General features: G+C 33.7%; 1 protein-coding gene and 1 pseudogene across 2 annotated transcripts; both read right to left on the bottom strand.

The window, feature by feature from the left end:
• Positions 1–5,010: 5,010 nt before the first annotated feature.
• Positions 5,011–10,687, bottom strand: LOC145799977 (cysteine-rich receptor-like protein kinase 10; annotated as a pseudogene). The gene is made up of 8 exons (XR_014341357.1): positions 10,588–10,687; positions 10,413–10,533; positions 6,934–7,056; positions 6,653–6,819; positions 6,355–6,565; positions 5,987–6,223; positions 5,635–5,785; positions 5,011–5,551 (listed from the first exon to the last, which is right to left on the bottom strand). The product of XR_014341357.1 is annotated as a cysteine-rich receptor-like protein kinase 10 (transcript).
• Positions 10,688–16,172: 5,485 nt separating this feature from the next.
• Positions 16,173–16,607, bottom strand: LOC145799976 (antimicrobial ginkbilobin-2-like protein). Its single transcript, XM_082889627.1, has one exon. The coding sequence runs from the start codon at positions 16,605–16,607 to the stop codon at positions 16,173–16,175; it is 435 nt and encodes a 144-aa protein (XP_082745753.1).
• Positions 16,608–17,458: the final 851 nt, after the last annotated feature.

Below are 17,458 nucleotides of genomic sequence, written 5' to 3'. Positions count from 1 at the left end.
CTTTCTTGCTCTCTGTTGCAGCAAACCGGAAGCTAGCAGCAAAAACTGGTCAGCAGTATCCCTACAAGTTCCCATGGAGTTGTGCACAGTGTTCTGGGGTCAATTGTAAACAGAGGCAAATCGGGGCATCGCGATGGATTTTCCGACAAGGCAACTCGAGCATGCATGCATCTTTCATCATTCCGAACAGAGCTGAGGCAGTCTACTTCATGTAGCATTGCAAGCTAGTTTACTTGCTTTCTTAGTTAATTTGTTAATTAGCTAGTGTTGTGTAATAATTAGTTATTCATTTTGGTTGTGTAATATTTATTCAAACCCTCCGAGGAGGGCAATGTTGTAATAAGTGTGCGTGATGTATGCCTTCCAACCCCACGTCATTCTCCCTTTTATTTATCAGCTTATGAGGGTTAGTTTAGGGCATGTTTCAATTAGCATACTTATGCTCGCATGTTTGCATCCATTTATCTGTCTTGCATGTATCGGGCTCGGCACATCATACTAACTACATTGTATTTCAATTTCGAGTTGAATACGTGTATCAGTTGTTGCATTTCATATGCCATTTTAGAATAGCCAAGCCTATCTTAGTTGCATTTTTGCATGTGTTGCATTAGGCATTTCAGCATAGTTAGGATTCATGCGTGATTTCTAATTAACTTCTTTCTTTGGCTTGGAGTACTCGATAAGTATTTATGCTTTAGCATCCTTGCATGCGTGTGAGTGACTGCCATGATAGCATGCTTACCATGAGGTTATTTGCTTATGTGATATAACTGCCTGAATGCCTGTGGGTGAAGGTTGGGTTATTTGAATTGGAACAATTCACCAATTGAGAGCTTTAAGCCCACTTGAGAGTGGCAAAATCACGTTTTCTTAAGCCCACTTGAGGGTGGCAAATCCACGTCTTAGCCTACTTGCGAGTAGCACCATCAAACTATCTTTCAAATAAACAAACATGAAATATTTTGTTCCAACTCAAACGATCCAGTCTATACTTGTATGTTGTGTGCATCACATAGTAATTCTAGGCTAATAACCAAAATAAGAGCTCATAATGTTTTTAAAAGTCGATATCATGGTTAGTAGAGGCCGATCTTTGATCGGGCGAGCGGGGGTGCTCACGAAGTGACCTTCCCCAATCGTACCCAAGTTTCCGAGTCGAGGCAACTTTGGTGATGACGGACACGTGGCCTTAGGCACGAGTCAGGGTTTTCTAAATTCTCCCAAAAATAAAATATTTAGGTGGCGACTCTGTATCTGGCAAAGCAGTCCATGTTTGGCACTTCTTTCTAAAAATCGGTTTTTCAAAACGATTTGCCAGATTTGGACTCTTTGGTGATTTATCGATCTCGCATTGCACTTTGCGGGATTAGATTCAGAACCGTGACATTGAGTCCGAACTGTAGTGAGCCCAATGAACAAAACGGGATTTTTCTCCCGGGACGTTCGGGGACGTCTATAGATGTAGATTTCCTAGAAGGGGATTTTCCTATGAGAGGTGAGGTTAGTAGAGATGTAGATCTCTATGAGATGAAGGAACCACAACATGCGCACTAAGTAGCTTAGTTGAGAATGAGGAAATCCCTCAAGCTCCTAGGGACAATGGGAGCAACATTGATGGACTAGGTCCAACAAATGTGGATTCTCAAGAACCTCAACGTCGTAGAAGCGAGCGTGGATCCATCCCTCGTCGTTGTTTTCAAATTGAGAGAGAAGTATTCATGATTGCTCCAAGTGACATTGCTGACCAAAAACACTAAAAGAGGCTCTAGCATCTCCTACTAGTAATGAGTGGAAAGTTTTAATGCTTCATAAGATGGAGTCTATGAGAAAAAATCATGTGTGGGACTTGGTTGATCTGCCACGTTGGTGCAAGACCATTGGGAAAAAATGGGTTCTCAAGATCAAATGCAAGGAAGATAGTTCCATAGAAAGGTATAAGGCTTGCCTAGTAGCGAAAGGTTACACCTAATTGGAGGGTGTAGACTATAAGAAAGCTTTTTCTCTAGTAGTAAGGTTTGCCTCTATTCGCCTTATTCTGGCAATAGTAGCTCGGTTGGACCGTGAGCTATATTAGATGGATGTTAAAACTACATTTCTCAATGGAGAACTGGATGAAGAAATCTATATGGATTAGCTAGAGGGCTTTATAGCAGCTAGCATGGAGCACAAAGTTTGCAAGTTTCAAAGATCTATTTATGGTTTAAAGCAATCATCCAAATAGTGGAATCTGAGATTTCATCGAGCAATTATCACCGATGGGTTTACTATGATCGATGAAGACCACTGTGTGCATGTCAAACGATCCAAGGACAATTTTTTTATTCTGCCATTATATGTTGATGATAAACTATTGGCCAGAAATGACAAGGAGATGATTGGCGCCACCAAAAGGTGTCTGTCCTCAACCTTCGAGATGTGGGTGAAGCTAGCTATTACTCGAGGTTAAGATCTTAAGAGATCGCTCTAAGAGACTTCTCAGTTTGTCTCAAGAGCCTTATATTCAGAATATCTTAAAGCGATTCTGGATGCAGAGATGTAAACTTGTTGACACTCATTTAGCTAAAGGTGAGAGCCTAAGCCTTAATATGGACCTAAGACTTCAAAAGAAAAAGAAAGGATGGCCCAAGTACCCTATGCTAATGCAGCAGGAAGCCTAATGTATGCTATGATGTGTACTAGGCCAGATATATGTTATGCAGTGGGATTGGTAAGTCATTGCCAGTTTGATCTAAGACCTGCTCATTGGAATGCAGTCAAAAGGATATTACATTACATCAAAGGGACTGCAGATTATATGCTTTTCTACCAGAATACGGATTTACACCTAGTTGGCTACAGTGATGCTGATTGGGGTGATGATATAGATGAGCGAAAGTCTACATATGGATATGCTTTCCTGCTCAGTAGTGGAGCCATTACTGGGAGCAGTAAGAAGCAATAATGTATTTTCCTATCTACCATGCAGGCAGAGTTTGTGGCATGCTCAACTGCCGTGCAAGAGGTTGTTTGGATACGAAGGTTCTTACAGCATTTGCGAGTTGTCTCAAAAGCCTCAGTCCTTGTGACTATTCATTGTGACAACATACCTGCACTTGCATATACCAAAGATCCTAAATATCATGGAATAACCAAACATATAGACATAAAGTTTAACTTCATCAGAGAAATAGTGCGCAAAAGTAAGTTGTCTTAAAATACATTTCTACTAGTTGCATGGTTGTGGACCAAACCCATTTCGAGAGATGCTCATTATACTCATGTTACGACTTTGGGTTTATGTAGATGGTAGTGATGTTTATGTGTTCTTTTTAGACTTGGATGATTACCTATGTACTTTACAATGTTTGGGATATTATTTATGCTTGTTCTATTCATTTTTTGTGTCGGATATGACTTGTGAGAAAGCACATACAGATTTTTTAATTGATGTCAATAGGCAAGATTGGCTCACTCACATGAGCAATCGTTTTTAGCGCTCGATGGAACGAGCAAAAATGAGACATACGGTTGTTAGATCATAGTGGGGGTTGTTTCTACCTTAGATTATCCACAGCTAAAGTCGCCTTAGTTGACCAAGATGAGGTCATGTTACTTGACTGACCATGGATAGAAATTTGTACTTTCCATGATGTGCTTATAGATGATGGCCACATGCGAGATCTCATTTTAGCGCTTGTATAGCAACTAAATAAAGAACTCGAGTTAGTTGCTTAAAAAGTGACATGTGCGCTAGTTAGTGACTGAACTAAGATCTATACTATGTTTGGATGATGACATCTCCCTTTAGAAAAGTAATCCTACCATAGCACGTATTCATACTATATGTACTTAGCGACCAGTTAGTGTGGTAAGAGAAACGATCTCAATTTTTCCTCATCATGTGAGTCTAAATATGTCAAAAATATGCTTTAAATTTTGACATTTATACCATACCCTTAGCAACTTTCAGACTATGTCATAAAGTTAGAAGTCAATGTTAGTTACTTTGGTATGTTGCCTGTGGTCATGTATGATTCAGCTTTGAGGAACATGTCCAGGAAAGCAATTAACTTCGAACTAAATGACATGAGGACGAAAGGAAGATTATCTAGAATTACGCATTTGCTCTATATTCACTGTCGACAACTCAGGTCGCTGTATATATGACGCAGATTCGGTGTGAATACATAGCATGATTAGAGGAGTAAAGTTTGCTAATTGAGAGATAAGAGATGCTTAACTCGGTGTAACTAGATGGATCTAGGACATATGAGATACTATCTTTGGGTTGATGCCTCTATGCTGGCTCATAACGAGTTTCTAGTGTAGAGCTCCCACATGTAGGTATCCTCAGCGGTCGCATGGTCCATTGGCTAAGTATGATTGCGTTTATTGGGTTGATTGAGATACAAAAGGCACACTGTCATGCCGGCGCATGTTCAAGTGGGAGATGTTGGAAATTAGGTTGGGTTTAGAACCCAAACCCAACTGAATCGCCTATGGTGGCATGACCCAATTATAAGAGATCCAAATAAAACAATAAATTATATTTCAAGATATGAGCTAATCTTGATATGGGATAATCTTGATATGGATAATTGTCAATATATTAGATGATAATTATTAATTAGATAATGTTAATATGGGATAGACATTATGTGGGATAATACCTCTATTCTATGGGTCTCCTAAATCTCCTATATAAACAGAACTTGGGTTTCGTATTTACAACAAAAAAATATACATTCTCTTTTCTCATAAACTATTGAGCCTTTGTACTGTGATTGGTGTGGGTAAAACTCTAATAGTTATACTCCATTGCTGTGGAGCTTATTCAAGAGTATTCATTGTGCAATCTGTTCACTCACAAGGTATGCCTGAATCCATATAATTTTTCGTTGTGTATATAGTATTGTATTTCCTTCATTTATTTACTTCCTGCCATCCAAGAATCATATTGCTTCTCAGGATTTCCATTTTCAAACTTAAACTTTCCATTTCGAAAAAGAAGAGCAACATTTTTACGTATTTTTATATATAAAGAGTGGTCATATGAAGATCGAATTGTACAAGCAGTGGCTTCCATATTCTGTATAAGTAGAATAAGCTTATTTTGTTCATTCTAATATGTAAATATCTCGATTGGCACACTATAATAGATATGAATTATCCGACTATACATCTCTAAAAAATACTTGAACGAAGTGTACATCTGAATAATTTCACAGAACCAGGAAAAGAATAACTTTAATACTATAAGTCACCGTGGTAATACATCCGAAATAGTTATCTCATTAACAGAGTGTACGTTAAGATTTTGTGAGCATTCAACTAATTCTAAGACTTGTCGCCCAACTGAGAACGCAGGTTGTTTTGGTTGAGGAAGTGTCATGGTGTCGCTTCCCAACATAACAACTACAAAAGACATAGTGGGTCTATCAGCTGCATCTTCTTGGACGCACAACAATCCAATATGGGTGCACTTCAACATTTCATTTACCACACATGACTACAGCAATATTGGGTCAATCAACTCCACTCCACGAGCTTCGGACCATAAATTCCATGCCTGTACATTACTTAAGTTAAAATCAATGTATATTTTTTTCATTATGTATCTTCATTTAACGACAGATAAAGATAGAAACATACAAAAGAGAGGAGGCTGTGACCATGTTTAAAAAGATGAAAGCCACTATTCTTCTTCCCACTTATTATCTCGAGCAAGATAATCCCAAAACTAAAAACATCTGATTTGACAGAAAATAATCCTTTCATCGCATACTCTGGAGCCATATATCCACTGTTGTAGATTAGAAAATCACAAATAATATCAGGTTAGACAAACATGCATTTTAAAAACTCCATGATTGTATGTGATAAAGTCCTAGTTTCATTCTCAAATTCTTAATGCTTTTTTCCAATTCTACACTACCATAGACCATGATTAAACTGCAAATTACAGATTTATGTATGTAAATATATGGAAATAGAAAAGACTTACTATGATCCAACAATTCTCTTTGTGTTGGCTTCATTTTGATTTCCACCAAAAATCCTTGCCATTCCAAAATCCAATATCTTTGGATTCATCTCATGATCCAGCAAAACGTTGCTAGCTTTAAGGTCCCTATGAATAATTCTAAGCGAGAATCCTCATGCAAATATAGTATGCCTCGAGCAATTCCATTAATTATGAGAAAGCGTCTCTTCCAGTCTAGCAGCTCACCTCTAGTTGAATCTAACAATTAAACAAATAACATTCACATTGATTACTATATATGTTCATATTGATCTTTTGTTTTGTATTGGTTGCATAAAAATTGGATTGATTAACAAATAGTAAGTGACTAGACTAGAAAGAGTACAAACCAAAGAGGAAGACATCTAAGCTTTTGTTGGGCATGTACTCATAGATAAGCAGTGACTCATTTTCTTCCAAGCAACATCCCAAGACTCTAACAAGATTCCTATGTTGTAGCCTTGCAATTAAAATGACTTCATTCTTGAACTCTTTTAGTCCTTCGCCGGAAGTTTTTGAGAGCCTTTTAACTGCAATTTCTCTGCCATCCGGTAATGTACCCTGCAAACAAATTTCAAGTCATGTAGTCACTCAAATAATGGTCTTTTGACCCTAAAATCGCATTGTCATCTTGAACTTCGTAAGTACCTTGTAAACTGGACCAAATCCACCTCAGCATATTTTTTTCAGAAAATTGTTCTGTTGCTGCAAATACAATATCTAACTGAATTGAAGGAAAGTCTGCTTGCAAATTTTCACTGTCGTAGTTATTGCCAAATCTTCCTCCATCCAAGTCGAGCAATTCAACCTCTGAGCTATTTCCATCATCTTCCGCAATAATAATAATAATAATAATAATAATAATAATAATAATTAGCTAATAGTGGGTTGTAATAGAATTGTGGAAATCACTAGAAGATTGTAATTACCTTTCTGTACATGTGTTCTTTTCCTTCTCTTTTGGTAGTAGATGCAAGAACCAAGCAGTGTTACTACAAGGAATACTGATAGACTTGTGATGATACTGATTGTAATTATTTTTCCTTTCATTCCTTCAGGAAGCAAATGATCTTCATTTAACAACTGTTTATATCATGGCCATTTTGGTTTACAGTGCTCAATATATGATCATAAGAATTAAGAAGTATGTTACATTGTTCACCACTTAATTATTTTCAAATTCTATCTTTAGATTTTCTCAATTTGGTCATAAAACTATTGATATTTTGACTTTTAATCTATTTTATCTTTTTGTGAGCTAAATTAACTCAACCAACATGCCATTGCCAAACGAAGCCTTATCCCACTAAAACAAAGCCCACTGATTTTGGGTAGTCGAAGAAATATTAATATTTTTTCATGGAAACAGATAAGTAGAAAATAAAAAATAAAAAATTGCTAGTAATTAAATAATAAAAAGATGTAAAGAATGATGTGTCTTTATTTATTTAATTTTTTTTTATTATAATAAAAGTGAAGATGAGATTATATAAAGAGGATGATGGCAGGTGAGATGTTGTAAAGAGTATTATAGTAATTGCGCAATTGAAGCAAATGTTGTTAACTGAAAGGGAATGGCAGTGTGATTTCAAATAATAAAATGAGTGATAGTGTGATTTCAGAAGTTAGTGTAATGGGTTTGGTTTCTTTTAAGTTGTCATCTTAATTTGAGAGAGTGTTTGGATTTGGTAGATCCATTTTAGAACAGATTTCGGTGATCCAAACATTCACTTTTTACGACTCATTGAAAATAATATTCACTCAAAAAATAAAAATAATTGAACATTGATAACTATATATTTAAATCATGTTTGTTTTTTTAAAAAAAAATGGTCGACAAATATAATTTTAAGAATAGTCATTCATTTTTTTAATACAAATATAATTCAAACATATGTAGCTACTAATAGCCGATCATCTTGATTTTTTTGCATAAATATTACATTCAACGAATTCAAGAAAGCGAATAGTTCGGATTATTGAAATTGATCCCAAAACGGGCTTATCAAGCTCAAAGGCCCTCTCAAGTTGAGATGACCAACTTGAGATAAGCCAAACCCTAGTGTAATTTACCCATAATACAAACACACCAATATTTGCACCGACTATGTTAGGGATACAAAAAAAATCTATCAAAAAAATTACCAAAGGCTCATATGAATACATGTATATGAATCCACATGTGAAAGTTTAGTAATTTAAAAAAAAAAAATAATATTTAAAATCTCTAACATTTTTTTATTTATACCAAAACACATGTATAGAGAAACTAGCTCGGCCAACTTCTTGGCATTTATGCGGGACACTGGCCCGCTAGCCTGCTCAATTCTATTTTTTTAGAGCTTGAAAATATTATTTTAGTTTATAAGGCTAAGTTAGGTTGATATTTTGAGTCCGATTGATTAATGGGCTAGATTTGAAAAATACACTTCTGGCCCAACCCGGTCGGCCCACTACATAATTAACTTAACTAATTAATATATTTATATAATATATTAAAAATATATATACCCTTTTATTATTGGCGCATTAGGATTGGTCTTAGTTCAACTTTTCTCTACACAGATTGTAGGATTTTGTACTGGACACACTATAAGAAAATGCATTTTTGCCGATCATTTTTAGCTACCAAAAATAATTTAGTCGCCAAAAGTCACGGAATTGGCTACCAAAAATAATATTAGTTGGCAAAAGTCAACTTTTTAGCTACTAATTTTTTTTAGTAGGGGAATGTTGATTATTGGCGACTAAAAAAAATTTAGTAGCTAAAAATATTATAATTGACGACTAAAAAATTTTTTAGTAGCTAAACATATCACAATGGCGACTAAAATAATTTTTAGTCGCCAAAGATCTACTTTTGGCTACTAAATAGTTTGGTAGCCGAATGAAAATAAAAAAATTATTTTTGATCTTTGGCGACCAAAATTTTGGTCGCCAAAAACATATTTTCACTGACTAAATTACTTTTTAGTCGCCAAAGATCTACTTTTGGCTACTAAATAGTTTGGTAGCCGAATGAAAATAAAAAAATTATTTTTGATCTTTGGCGACCAAAATTTTGATCGCCAAAAACATATTTTCACTGACTAAATTACTTTTTAGTCGCCAAAGACCTACTTTTGGCTACTAAATATTTTGGTAGCCGATTGTTTAATAATGGTAAAGTGTTCCTTTAGGTAATGGTAATTTCTGTAGGGTTGTAATGAAAAATTAATATTGTTAAAATGTAATATTATTAAAATGTAATGAATATTTTTAAAATGTAATAATTTATCATTTAAATAAATTTTTCAATATTATTACCAGTAAAATGTAATGAAAAATTAAGAATAAATCAAAATTCACAAATAAAAGACAAAATATCCCAATTATTTATCATTTTAATAAATTTTTCAATATTATTACCAGTACTAATGAAATAATCATTTCACAGACACAAAACATATATTTAAAAAGTTTTAAAAAAAAATCATTATCAAAACGAGGGGTAAGTGTGTAAAAAAAATTCACTCATGACTTATGAGTAAATAAATCTGATTTGTAAGACTTATTTATATTATTTTAGATTTTGAAATTTTTCTTAATTTTTTAATAATTAATTTTTTCAACTTTTTAAATTATTTTTACGTTATACACGATTAACAATAATCAAACACTATTGTTAATTTAAATTTGATGGATTTATAAAAGTAATTGGTGACTAAAAAATTTTGTCGGTCATGGTGAATATATATATATATATATATTTGGTTTCGATCTGCCAACACAACAGACAGAAGCCCAGCCTCCGCATGCGTAAAAAAATTTGTAGTTTGCTACTATTGTTTCCAGCTCTATAAATTCAAACCTATACCCTAATCTCTGGTTCTCTCTCTAGATATTTGTAGATCTATTTATATGATTGTCCATTTTTGAGGTTCTAATTTTTAAGTTTTTGTTTATTTTTCTTGGTTTATTGAATTCTTCGAACCTAGACCCTTAACTGGCTTTGTGTGTAATATTTTCATCAAAACTTCATGAGATTTTGGGATATCTATACACAAAAATATAATATTTTCATATTTGGTGTAATTTTAAATTATTTTTAAATTTATACTTTCTACATATTTCTAAATTTTGTAATTTTTTTTTTCACAAACTAAGTCATAAAACTCTAATAAAGTAAAAAGTATAAACAATAAATAAAATTAAAAAATATTAATTTAACAAGCCTGATCTATTTTTCACATCTCTAAAAATATTAGCAGCAAATATAAGTCTATCAAAATTTTATATTAATTTGAAATTCCCTCTTAAATTGGAGATTCCCCCCAAAATTTTGCCCTAACCCTTCTCCGTTTCTCATCTCATTAATAGCGCCTCTCTCTCTCTCTCTCTCTCTCTCTCTCTAGCGTCCTTCTCCCACTCCGTCTCCCTCTCCGTCTCCCTCTCCCTCACCGCCGGCAACCGGAGCATCGATTCACCTCCTTCTCGCCCACTGCTCACGCCACCATTGACGCTGCAACCCAAAACCCCACCAGCTCGCTCTATCACCAGTCCAGCTCGTCACTGTCCAACTCATTGTCAACGCCGGTTGTTACCCGTGGTGTCTTGCTGCTGTGCTGCAACACCCCCAGCTTTATCGTGAGTCTTGGCTTCGGCTCTCTTGGTTTTCTCTTGCTCTACTCCCTTCCTCATCATTGCTCTAGATCTGTGAGTAAGTATTTGAAGCCTTCTTTCTTGAACTTTACATATTTACTCAGAAATAATTCTTGATCTTACGAAATCCCTGCTTTGATACACTTTGAATTTGTGAACTCTGGTGGTAATTTTGATTTCAGTCTTGAGGCTTGCAAACAATCTTGAACTAGTGCTCTGTTGAATCTTGATAGACTTGTTGCAATGAATCTTAATCATGTGCATATTGAAGACCACAGAATTGTTGCAATTTGTCATTGTTGATGTTCGAGAGGATGAATTTGTTGAATCTTGTATACTTGACAAATGAACGTCAGATTCTTGAACTTTATGAATTTGTTGCTTCCTCAAATCTTGAAAATGATGTTCAACCTTTTTGGTGAGTGTAGAAGATTATATTAGACATGTTGTGGCTACAATATGTGAATGTTCAATTTGAGGAAGCAACAAAGGACCTTAGTGAGATGGTTCAATTATGCACAACAAAGAATGAAATGCATTAATGAGGTGTTAATTTAAATGAAATGGATTGTTTTTGCCTTTAATATACTTGTTTTGGTTAGGAAGTTGACTGAACAAGAAAACTGGTGCTGAACAGGATTTCACTTGTTTCCTACTAGATCTTCAAGCAAAAAAAATGACTCTTGCCCATTTTCAATTTGGACCACGTTGAGAAATAATAAGAAATTGAAATAAGGCTGCTAAAGTATAGAAGTTGTCAAGTGAAGCTATGAATTGGTTTCCAATAAAGTTAAATGTTCTTTTTATTTTCTCTGTCCTTTTTTCTTGCTTGAAATTTCAATGACAGATAGTTGAAACAGGGGATTTTTCCCACGTCTAGCTCTTGAAATGAAATGACAGATAGTTGAAACAGTGTAGCTCTGCTTCTGCTTAGGGTATTATGTTGTTCAACGTGATCCTTTGTTCTATCTTCCATTTGTTAGTGACTGTAGTATGTATGATTTAAAATCTGTTTGTATATATAAAATCTGTTTGTGTGTATACATAAATTTGGTTGTATAATTCTGTTCGTATATATATAAATATGTTTATATATATGAATATTGTTATAATTTTGTTTCCCTATTAATTATTAACTTCGTTTTATCATTGTTATAATTTGTGGGGATGAATTGCATTGTAGAGGTTGGATTAGATTAGAGGGGACTTAATTTTCAACTGTGGCAAGGCATCTAACGTACCCTTTAAGTCTACAGCCACAAAATAAAATTAATTTATCTTTGGCTATTTCAAATAGAAAATAATTTACAAACTAAATTTTTATATGTAAAATTCATAAAATGATGAGATGGTTCTAATGATTTTACTTTTTCACTTTTGTATTCTAATCTTTGATCTAGGCTTCTCTTAGTGTTTTTCTTTCTTCCTGGTTTGTTTGGTATTAGATACTGGGGACACCAACCAGAGAGGAAATTAAGTGCATGAATCCAAACTATACTGAATTCAAGTTTCCACAGATCAAAGCTCACCCATGGCACAAGGTTGATTTGAAAATCTTCGAGGATCATGTATCTTTTAACACAACTTGATCAATGATGGGCTCATTACTTTAATTATAGCCAAACCTAATGAAATTGTGTCTTATAGGTATTTCACAAGCGAATGCCACCTGAGGCAGTTGATCTTGTATCAAGGATGCTCCAGTATTCACCAAATCTACGTTGCACTACGGTATGAAATTTGAGCTTTACTTGCTATATATCAAAATTCAAAATTGAGATCAATCATTTTGAACAACAATGCTTGGTTTTTGTAGTAGTAGCTTGAACAAAATTGAGATCAATCATTCACCGAGGCATCATAACTCAGATACAGGTTCTAATTTTCTACGTTGACTAATCATCAAAGTTCCACAAAAGACCTTTCTTTGCTTGTGTTTGACTAATCATCAAAGTTCCACAAATATTTTTAGGTTGTGTTTGACTCTATGGATAATAATATATACTGCTAGGATATGTAACCTTCAATTTTTTGGCTAGATTTAATTTAGTTGGTACTGAACATGTGTGTTTATTTTCAGTTAACTATGCCAGGAAATTGAAACTAATTTCATCAGCAGGGAGATTTGTTATCATCAATTTAATTATCTTTCTATTTAAGTTGTTTAATTATCTATACTTATTTGCTAAATGCTTCCGCTGATTGGGAGGTTGATTATTATTTTGCAATTGGTGTCTTCAGAAAGAAAGGTACCAAACTATATGAAGCAAGCTTGAAGGATGAGAACCCTTTAGATCAATGGCTTCATTGTTAAATTAAGCAAGTGTTTTAGTAAATAAATTTAATTTTCCCATCATGTTTACACCTTCAAAATATTCTGTAAATGACATTTGATGTAGAATTTTTTGTACAGACATCTTTTTTGTATGATTTTGTGTTTGTATGGAATTATTATTTTGGGTTAGATTGTATTTGATTTGTATAGAATTTGATGTTAATTGATCAAATTTTTGTATTGTTGAAACGAAATATAAATAGATATATGTATAATTATTGTTTAAATACAGGGTGCAGGTTGCACGAAATAAATACAGGTTGTGAAGAAATTAATTATAATAAAAAAAACACTAAATAAAGATTTTGGCAATTAAATGTTTAGTAGCGAAAAAAAAAAAGAAGTGAATTTGTTAGTGACTAACCAATTGGTAGCCAAAAAGGAAATTAATATTTTTAGTGACTAAATATTTGGTAGCCATAAAGAATCCAAAGATTTTTGGTGACTAAAAATTTAGTAGCTAAAAATAAATGAAAACTTTCGGCTACCAAATGCTTAGTAGCCAAAAGTTTAATAAAATGAAAAATAATATTTTTGGCGACTAAATTTTTTAGTCCCTAAATGTAGTAATGTTGTGACTAAAACTTATTCCCGACAAAAAGTTTTAGTCGCTGAAAATTTAATATATTTTATTTGAACACTTTTGGCGACTAAATATTTAGTCGCCAAAATATACCCTTTCCCGACTACTCAAAGTTTTCGTAGCCAAATGCTTACTTTTGGCTACTAATATTTTAGTCGCCAAAAGATAACCTTTGCCGACTAATGAAAATTTAGTAGCCAAAACGTTCACTTTCAGTGACCAAAAATAGTTTAGTCGCCAATACTATCGCCGACAAGGTAATGGCGACGACTTTGGCGACAAAAAAAATTAGTCGCTAATTTGTTTCAGCGACCAAAAATGGGACTTTTGGCGACCAATATTTTGGTCGCCAAAAGTGTCGTTTCTTGTAGTGACATATGGCTGCTAGCCTTTTGTCACCTAGAGAACCTCAAGTGACGTTCTTTGAGTGGTTGGTTTGGAAAGTGGGTTGGCTTTTTAACTTTTTTGACTATTTTAGTCTGGGTTAAAAAGTTTGGTTTGGGAAGGGTTTTTTGATTTTTTTGTCTTTTTTGACTTTTTTTGTGAGAGAAGAGTGTAATGATTATGGGTTGGATGCGATGTTTTGTTTGTTGTGGTTAAAATAACTTATTTTGTCTTTTATGGTTAAAATAGCCAAAAAAGCCCACAACCTATCTCCCCAAACGGAGAAAAATCTATTCTATACTTATTTTTATTTTCTAAAAAAAATTCTACTTTATTTGGGAGCAGAATACTTATGGCATGAGACCATTGTATTGAATTTTCTCCAATCAGATTTCATAATCAACAATTTAGGGTTGCTAGTGCCTTTTTCTATCTATATGAAAAAATAACATGTATGATGTTTAGTTTTTTTTTTTTATTAGTTTAGGTATATGGCTTGATGGATGAGCTTGAGAATTATAATTTATTTAGGGTTGGGCTTAAGTTGATTATATAGGTCTGATGTTCTGGCCGGATGGACTTGAGCAAACACAAGATCCCTTATTAGGTAATGGAGCCTGGACTGAACCTAGCCCGATGAATGACCACCCCTATTTGGACTTATGTTTGAGCTTAAAAATTAGAAAACATTTCATTCTACACTCATATTATGAATTAAACATTAATTTAATCCATATATTTTAAATTATATTATTTTTATATTTAAATTATTTGATTTTAAATCAATTTGATTTCACTGTTAGTTATTACTTATAATTAGACAAAACATACTAACATGACAAAATTTCATTTTAACTATTTTTCATGAATCAATTAGAACTACAGTCTACATAATAAAAAAAAAGTAAGAAAAATAAATTTAAATTTGAGTATTTGTGTTGTCAAGTATTCTCTAGAGAGTTGTCACTAACTTTTACCTTGAAGTGCCATTTAATCAATGATACAACGGTATAGGTACTAACATTGATTTTGTAAGTATAGATCTCGACATATGTATTTTCATCATTTAATATAATTTTTCAAATTTCAGAAGAAGAATGAATAGGGTCTAAATTTTTAGAATAAAGCTTCGGACCCCCAGTGGGGGTGCTGGGGTCCCTTCCCGTTAGTCCAAAAAAACTGTTTTTCTTTTTTTTTTCTTTTTGGTTTTCAGCCAATGACAAGCCGACACGTGGCACTGGGGGGGTCACTGGGGGTCTATAGCATTGCTGAAATTTTTACCCATATAATTTTGAAATTATTACTAGTCAATCAAATCTATTCGAATTGATCTGGTGAATTACTTAACTACAATTGAGAGAAAGACAAAGCAACTTAGAAATTTTAGGCTCAATTAGTATATCAAAGACTGGTTTAAGATAATTGAGACTTAAAAGATAATTTTAAATGAGAATTTTTATATTTTTTCAATTATTTTTTATTAAAAAAATTATTTAAATTTTATTTTTCTTATTTTTGACATAAAAATTATTAATTAAATATTTATATTTAATTTTTATAGTAACAGGTCTGATTGATTTTTGAGTGATAGTTTGTAGATTAAGATTTGTACTGCCTCTGAAATTTCGTGTCATTGTAGACAACGGTTGTCGATGGGGTGATTTTGATCTAAAATCGAATAATTTACGTGTAAAATTGATATAATTGAAAAAATAAAAATTGAATTGATTTTTGAATGATAATTTTGGAGGCAAAATGAAATTTTCACTAAAAATAAATTGGGAAAATTATAAAATATATAAAAATAAAAATAAAAAACCCAAAGGTTTAAGCCTTGTAATATAATAAATCCTGAGTTTTTAATGTTATCAATTTAAACCCTAAACTTTTGAATTGTTTAAATACAAACTATATGTCTATTTTTGTCAAATAAAATCGATAAATAATTAGTATTTTAATCATTAAACTCAATGAAAATAATATTTAAAAAAATTATATATACTTATATTGAGTTAAATGACTAATTGTTTTTTTCGAGTTAATTTACTTAATGAAAATAACCCAATGTTTAGATTGGGTTTAGATTAAAAATAAAATGAAAAGTTAAAATTTATATTGGTAAAATTAGAGTTTAAATTGAAAACGGATGATTTATTAGTTATAAGGCTAAAAAGTTGAGATTTTTTTTTTTTAACTGTCCCAAATAAATACGTTACTATCTTTATTCAGAACTCACCACCATTGTTGCCACGGCTGCCAGCAACGGCAATACTGTTGCCACCACCGCCATCACTCTTAGTCCTGTTGGGTGCAGGGGGTTGAGCTGTACCTGACGGGTCCAGAGTGAAGGGGTACGATTCAAACCTTATGTTACAGCTTGGTGAAAAAACACTCCCTCCCTCACTTTCTTTCAAGAGGCGAAGAAGTTCAGAGACAGTAACATTTAGGCAAGTACGGCAATCCGTTGGTGATAAATCAGGCATACACTGCACCAAGCTATACAACTTATTAATAGAACTGGTTGCATACATGTGGTTCAAAGGATTGGAAGTTGTCACAATACTCAGATTAGAGAATGTCTTTTCCAAAATCTCATAGAGTTTATCTGGTTGGGTTGCGCTTTCTAAGTTGAACATATCAAATGTTGGATATGTCTCCATGGTAGAAAAGAAAGACATGTTCAAGTAGCGAATCAAACACTCATCATACCATATAATTGCCTCTTTGTAGAGTGGACATCGTCTTACAATTGGCCTGAGTTGTAAAATAAAAGTGAGTGTTGGCATGAGTTGTAAAGCAAGAGTGCATGTTGGCATGAGTTGTAAAGAAAAGTGATTGCAGGGATTGTCTAGAATAAACTCTGTATGATAGTATATATATATGGACTTGTATTTCATAGAAAATATATGAATTAGAGCTATACAGTTGTTACATGTTTCTACATGGTATCAGAGCAAAGATCTTAGGCTTTCTGCTTCACACTTTACACCTTCACCAGACCTAGCCGACTATGGCAACTCCATCCACAGACCAAACATCCATTACCAACCCAACCCTAGAAGACCTAACATCCAAAATGACAGATTTACTGTCCCAGACCCTGACTCAGAACCAAACACCAACCCATGAAATTTTCACTGCACCGATCGGCATCAAGTTGGATGGCACCAACTATGCTCTGTGGTCCCAAGTTTTGGAGATGTATATCTCCGGCGAGGATAAACTGGGATACATCAATGAAGATCTCCAGCAGCCCCAACAAATTGACCCAACATGGCGAAAATGGCAGACTGAAAATTCGATTGTGAAAGGGTGGTTAATTAACTCCATGGAACCAAGCATGATTGGTAATTTCATTCGATTCCCAACGGCAAAAGCAGTGCGGGATGCCATTGCCACAACTTTTTTTGACGGCATAGACACATCGCAGGTTTACGATCTCAAGAAACGGGTGACCAAGATGCGACAGGACGGTGGGCAAATTGAAACCTACTACAATGGCCTTCAGGCC

Source organism: Camellia sinensis, chromosome 9 (assembly GCF_055761805.1).
Source record: "Camellia sinensis isolate YWXY chromosome 9, ASM5576180v1, whole genome shotgun sequence".
Taxonomy (NCBI): domain Eukaryota; kingdom Viridiplantae; phylum Streptophyta; class Magnoliopsida; order Ericales; family Theaceae; genus Camellia; species Camellia sinensis.
Note: the sequence above shows the minus strand (reverse complement) of the source record. Positions and strands in the feature narration are given on the sequence as shown.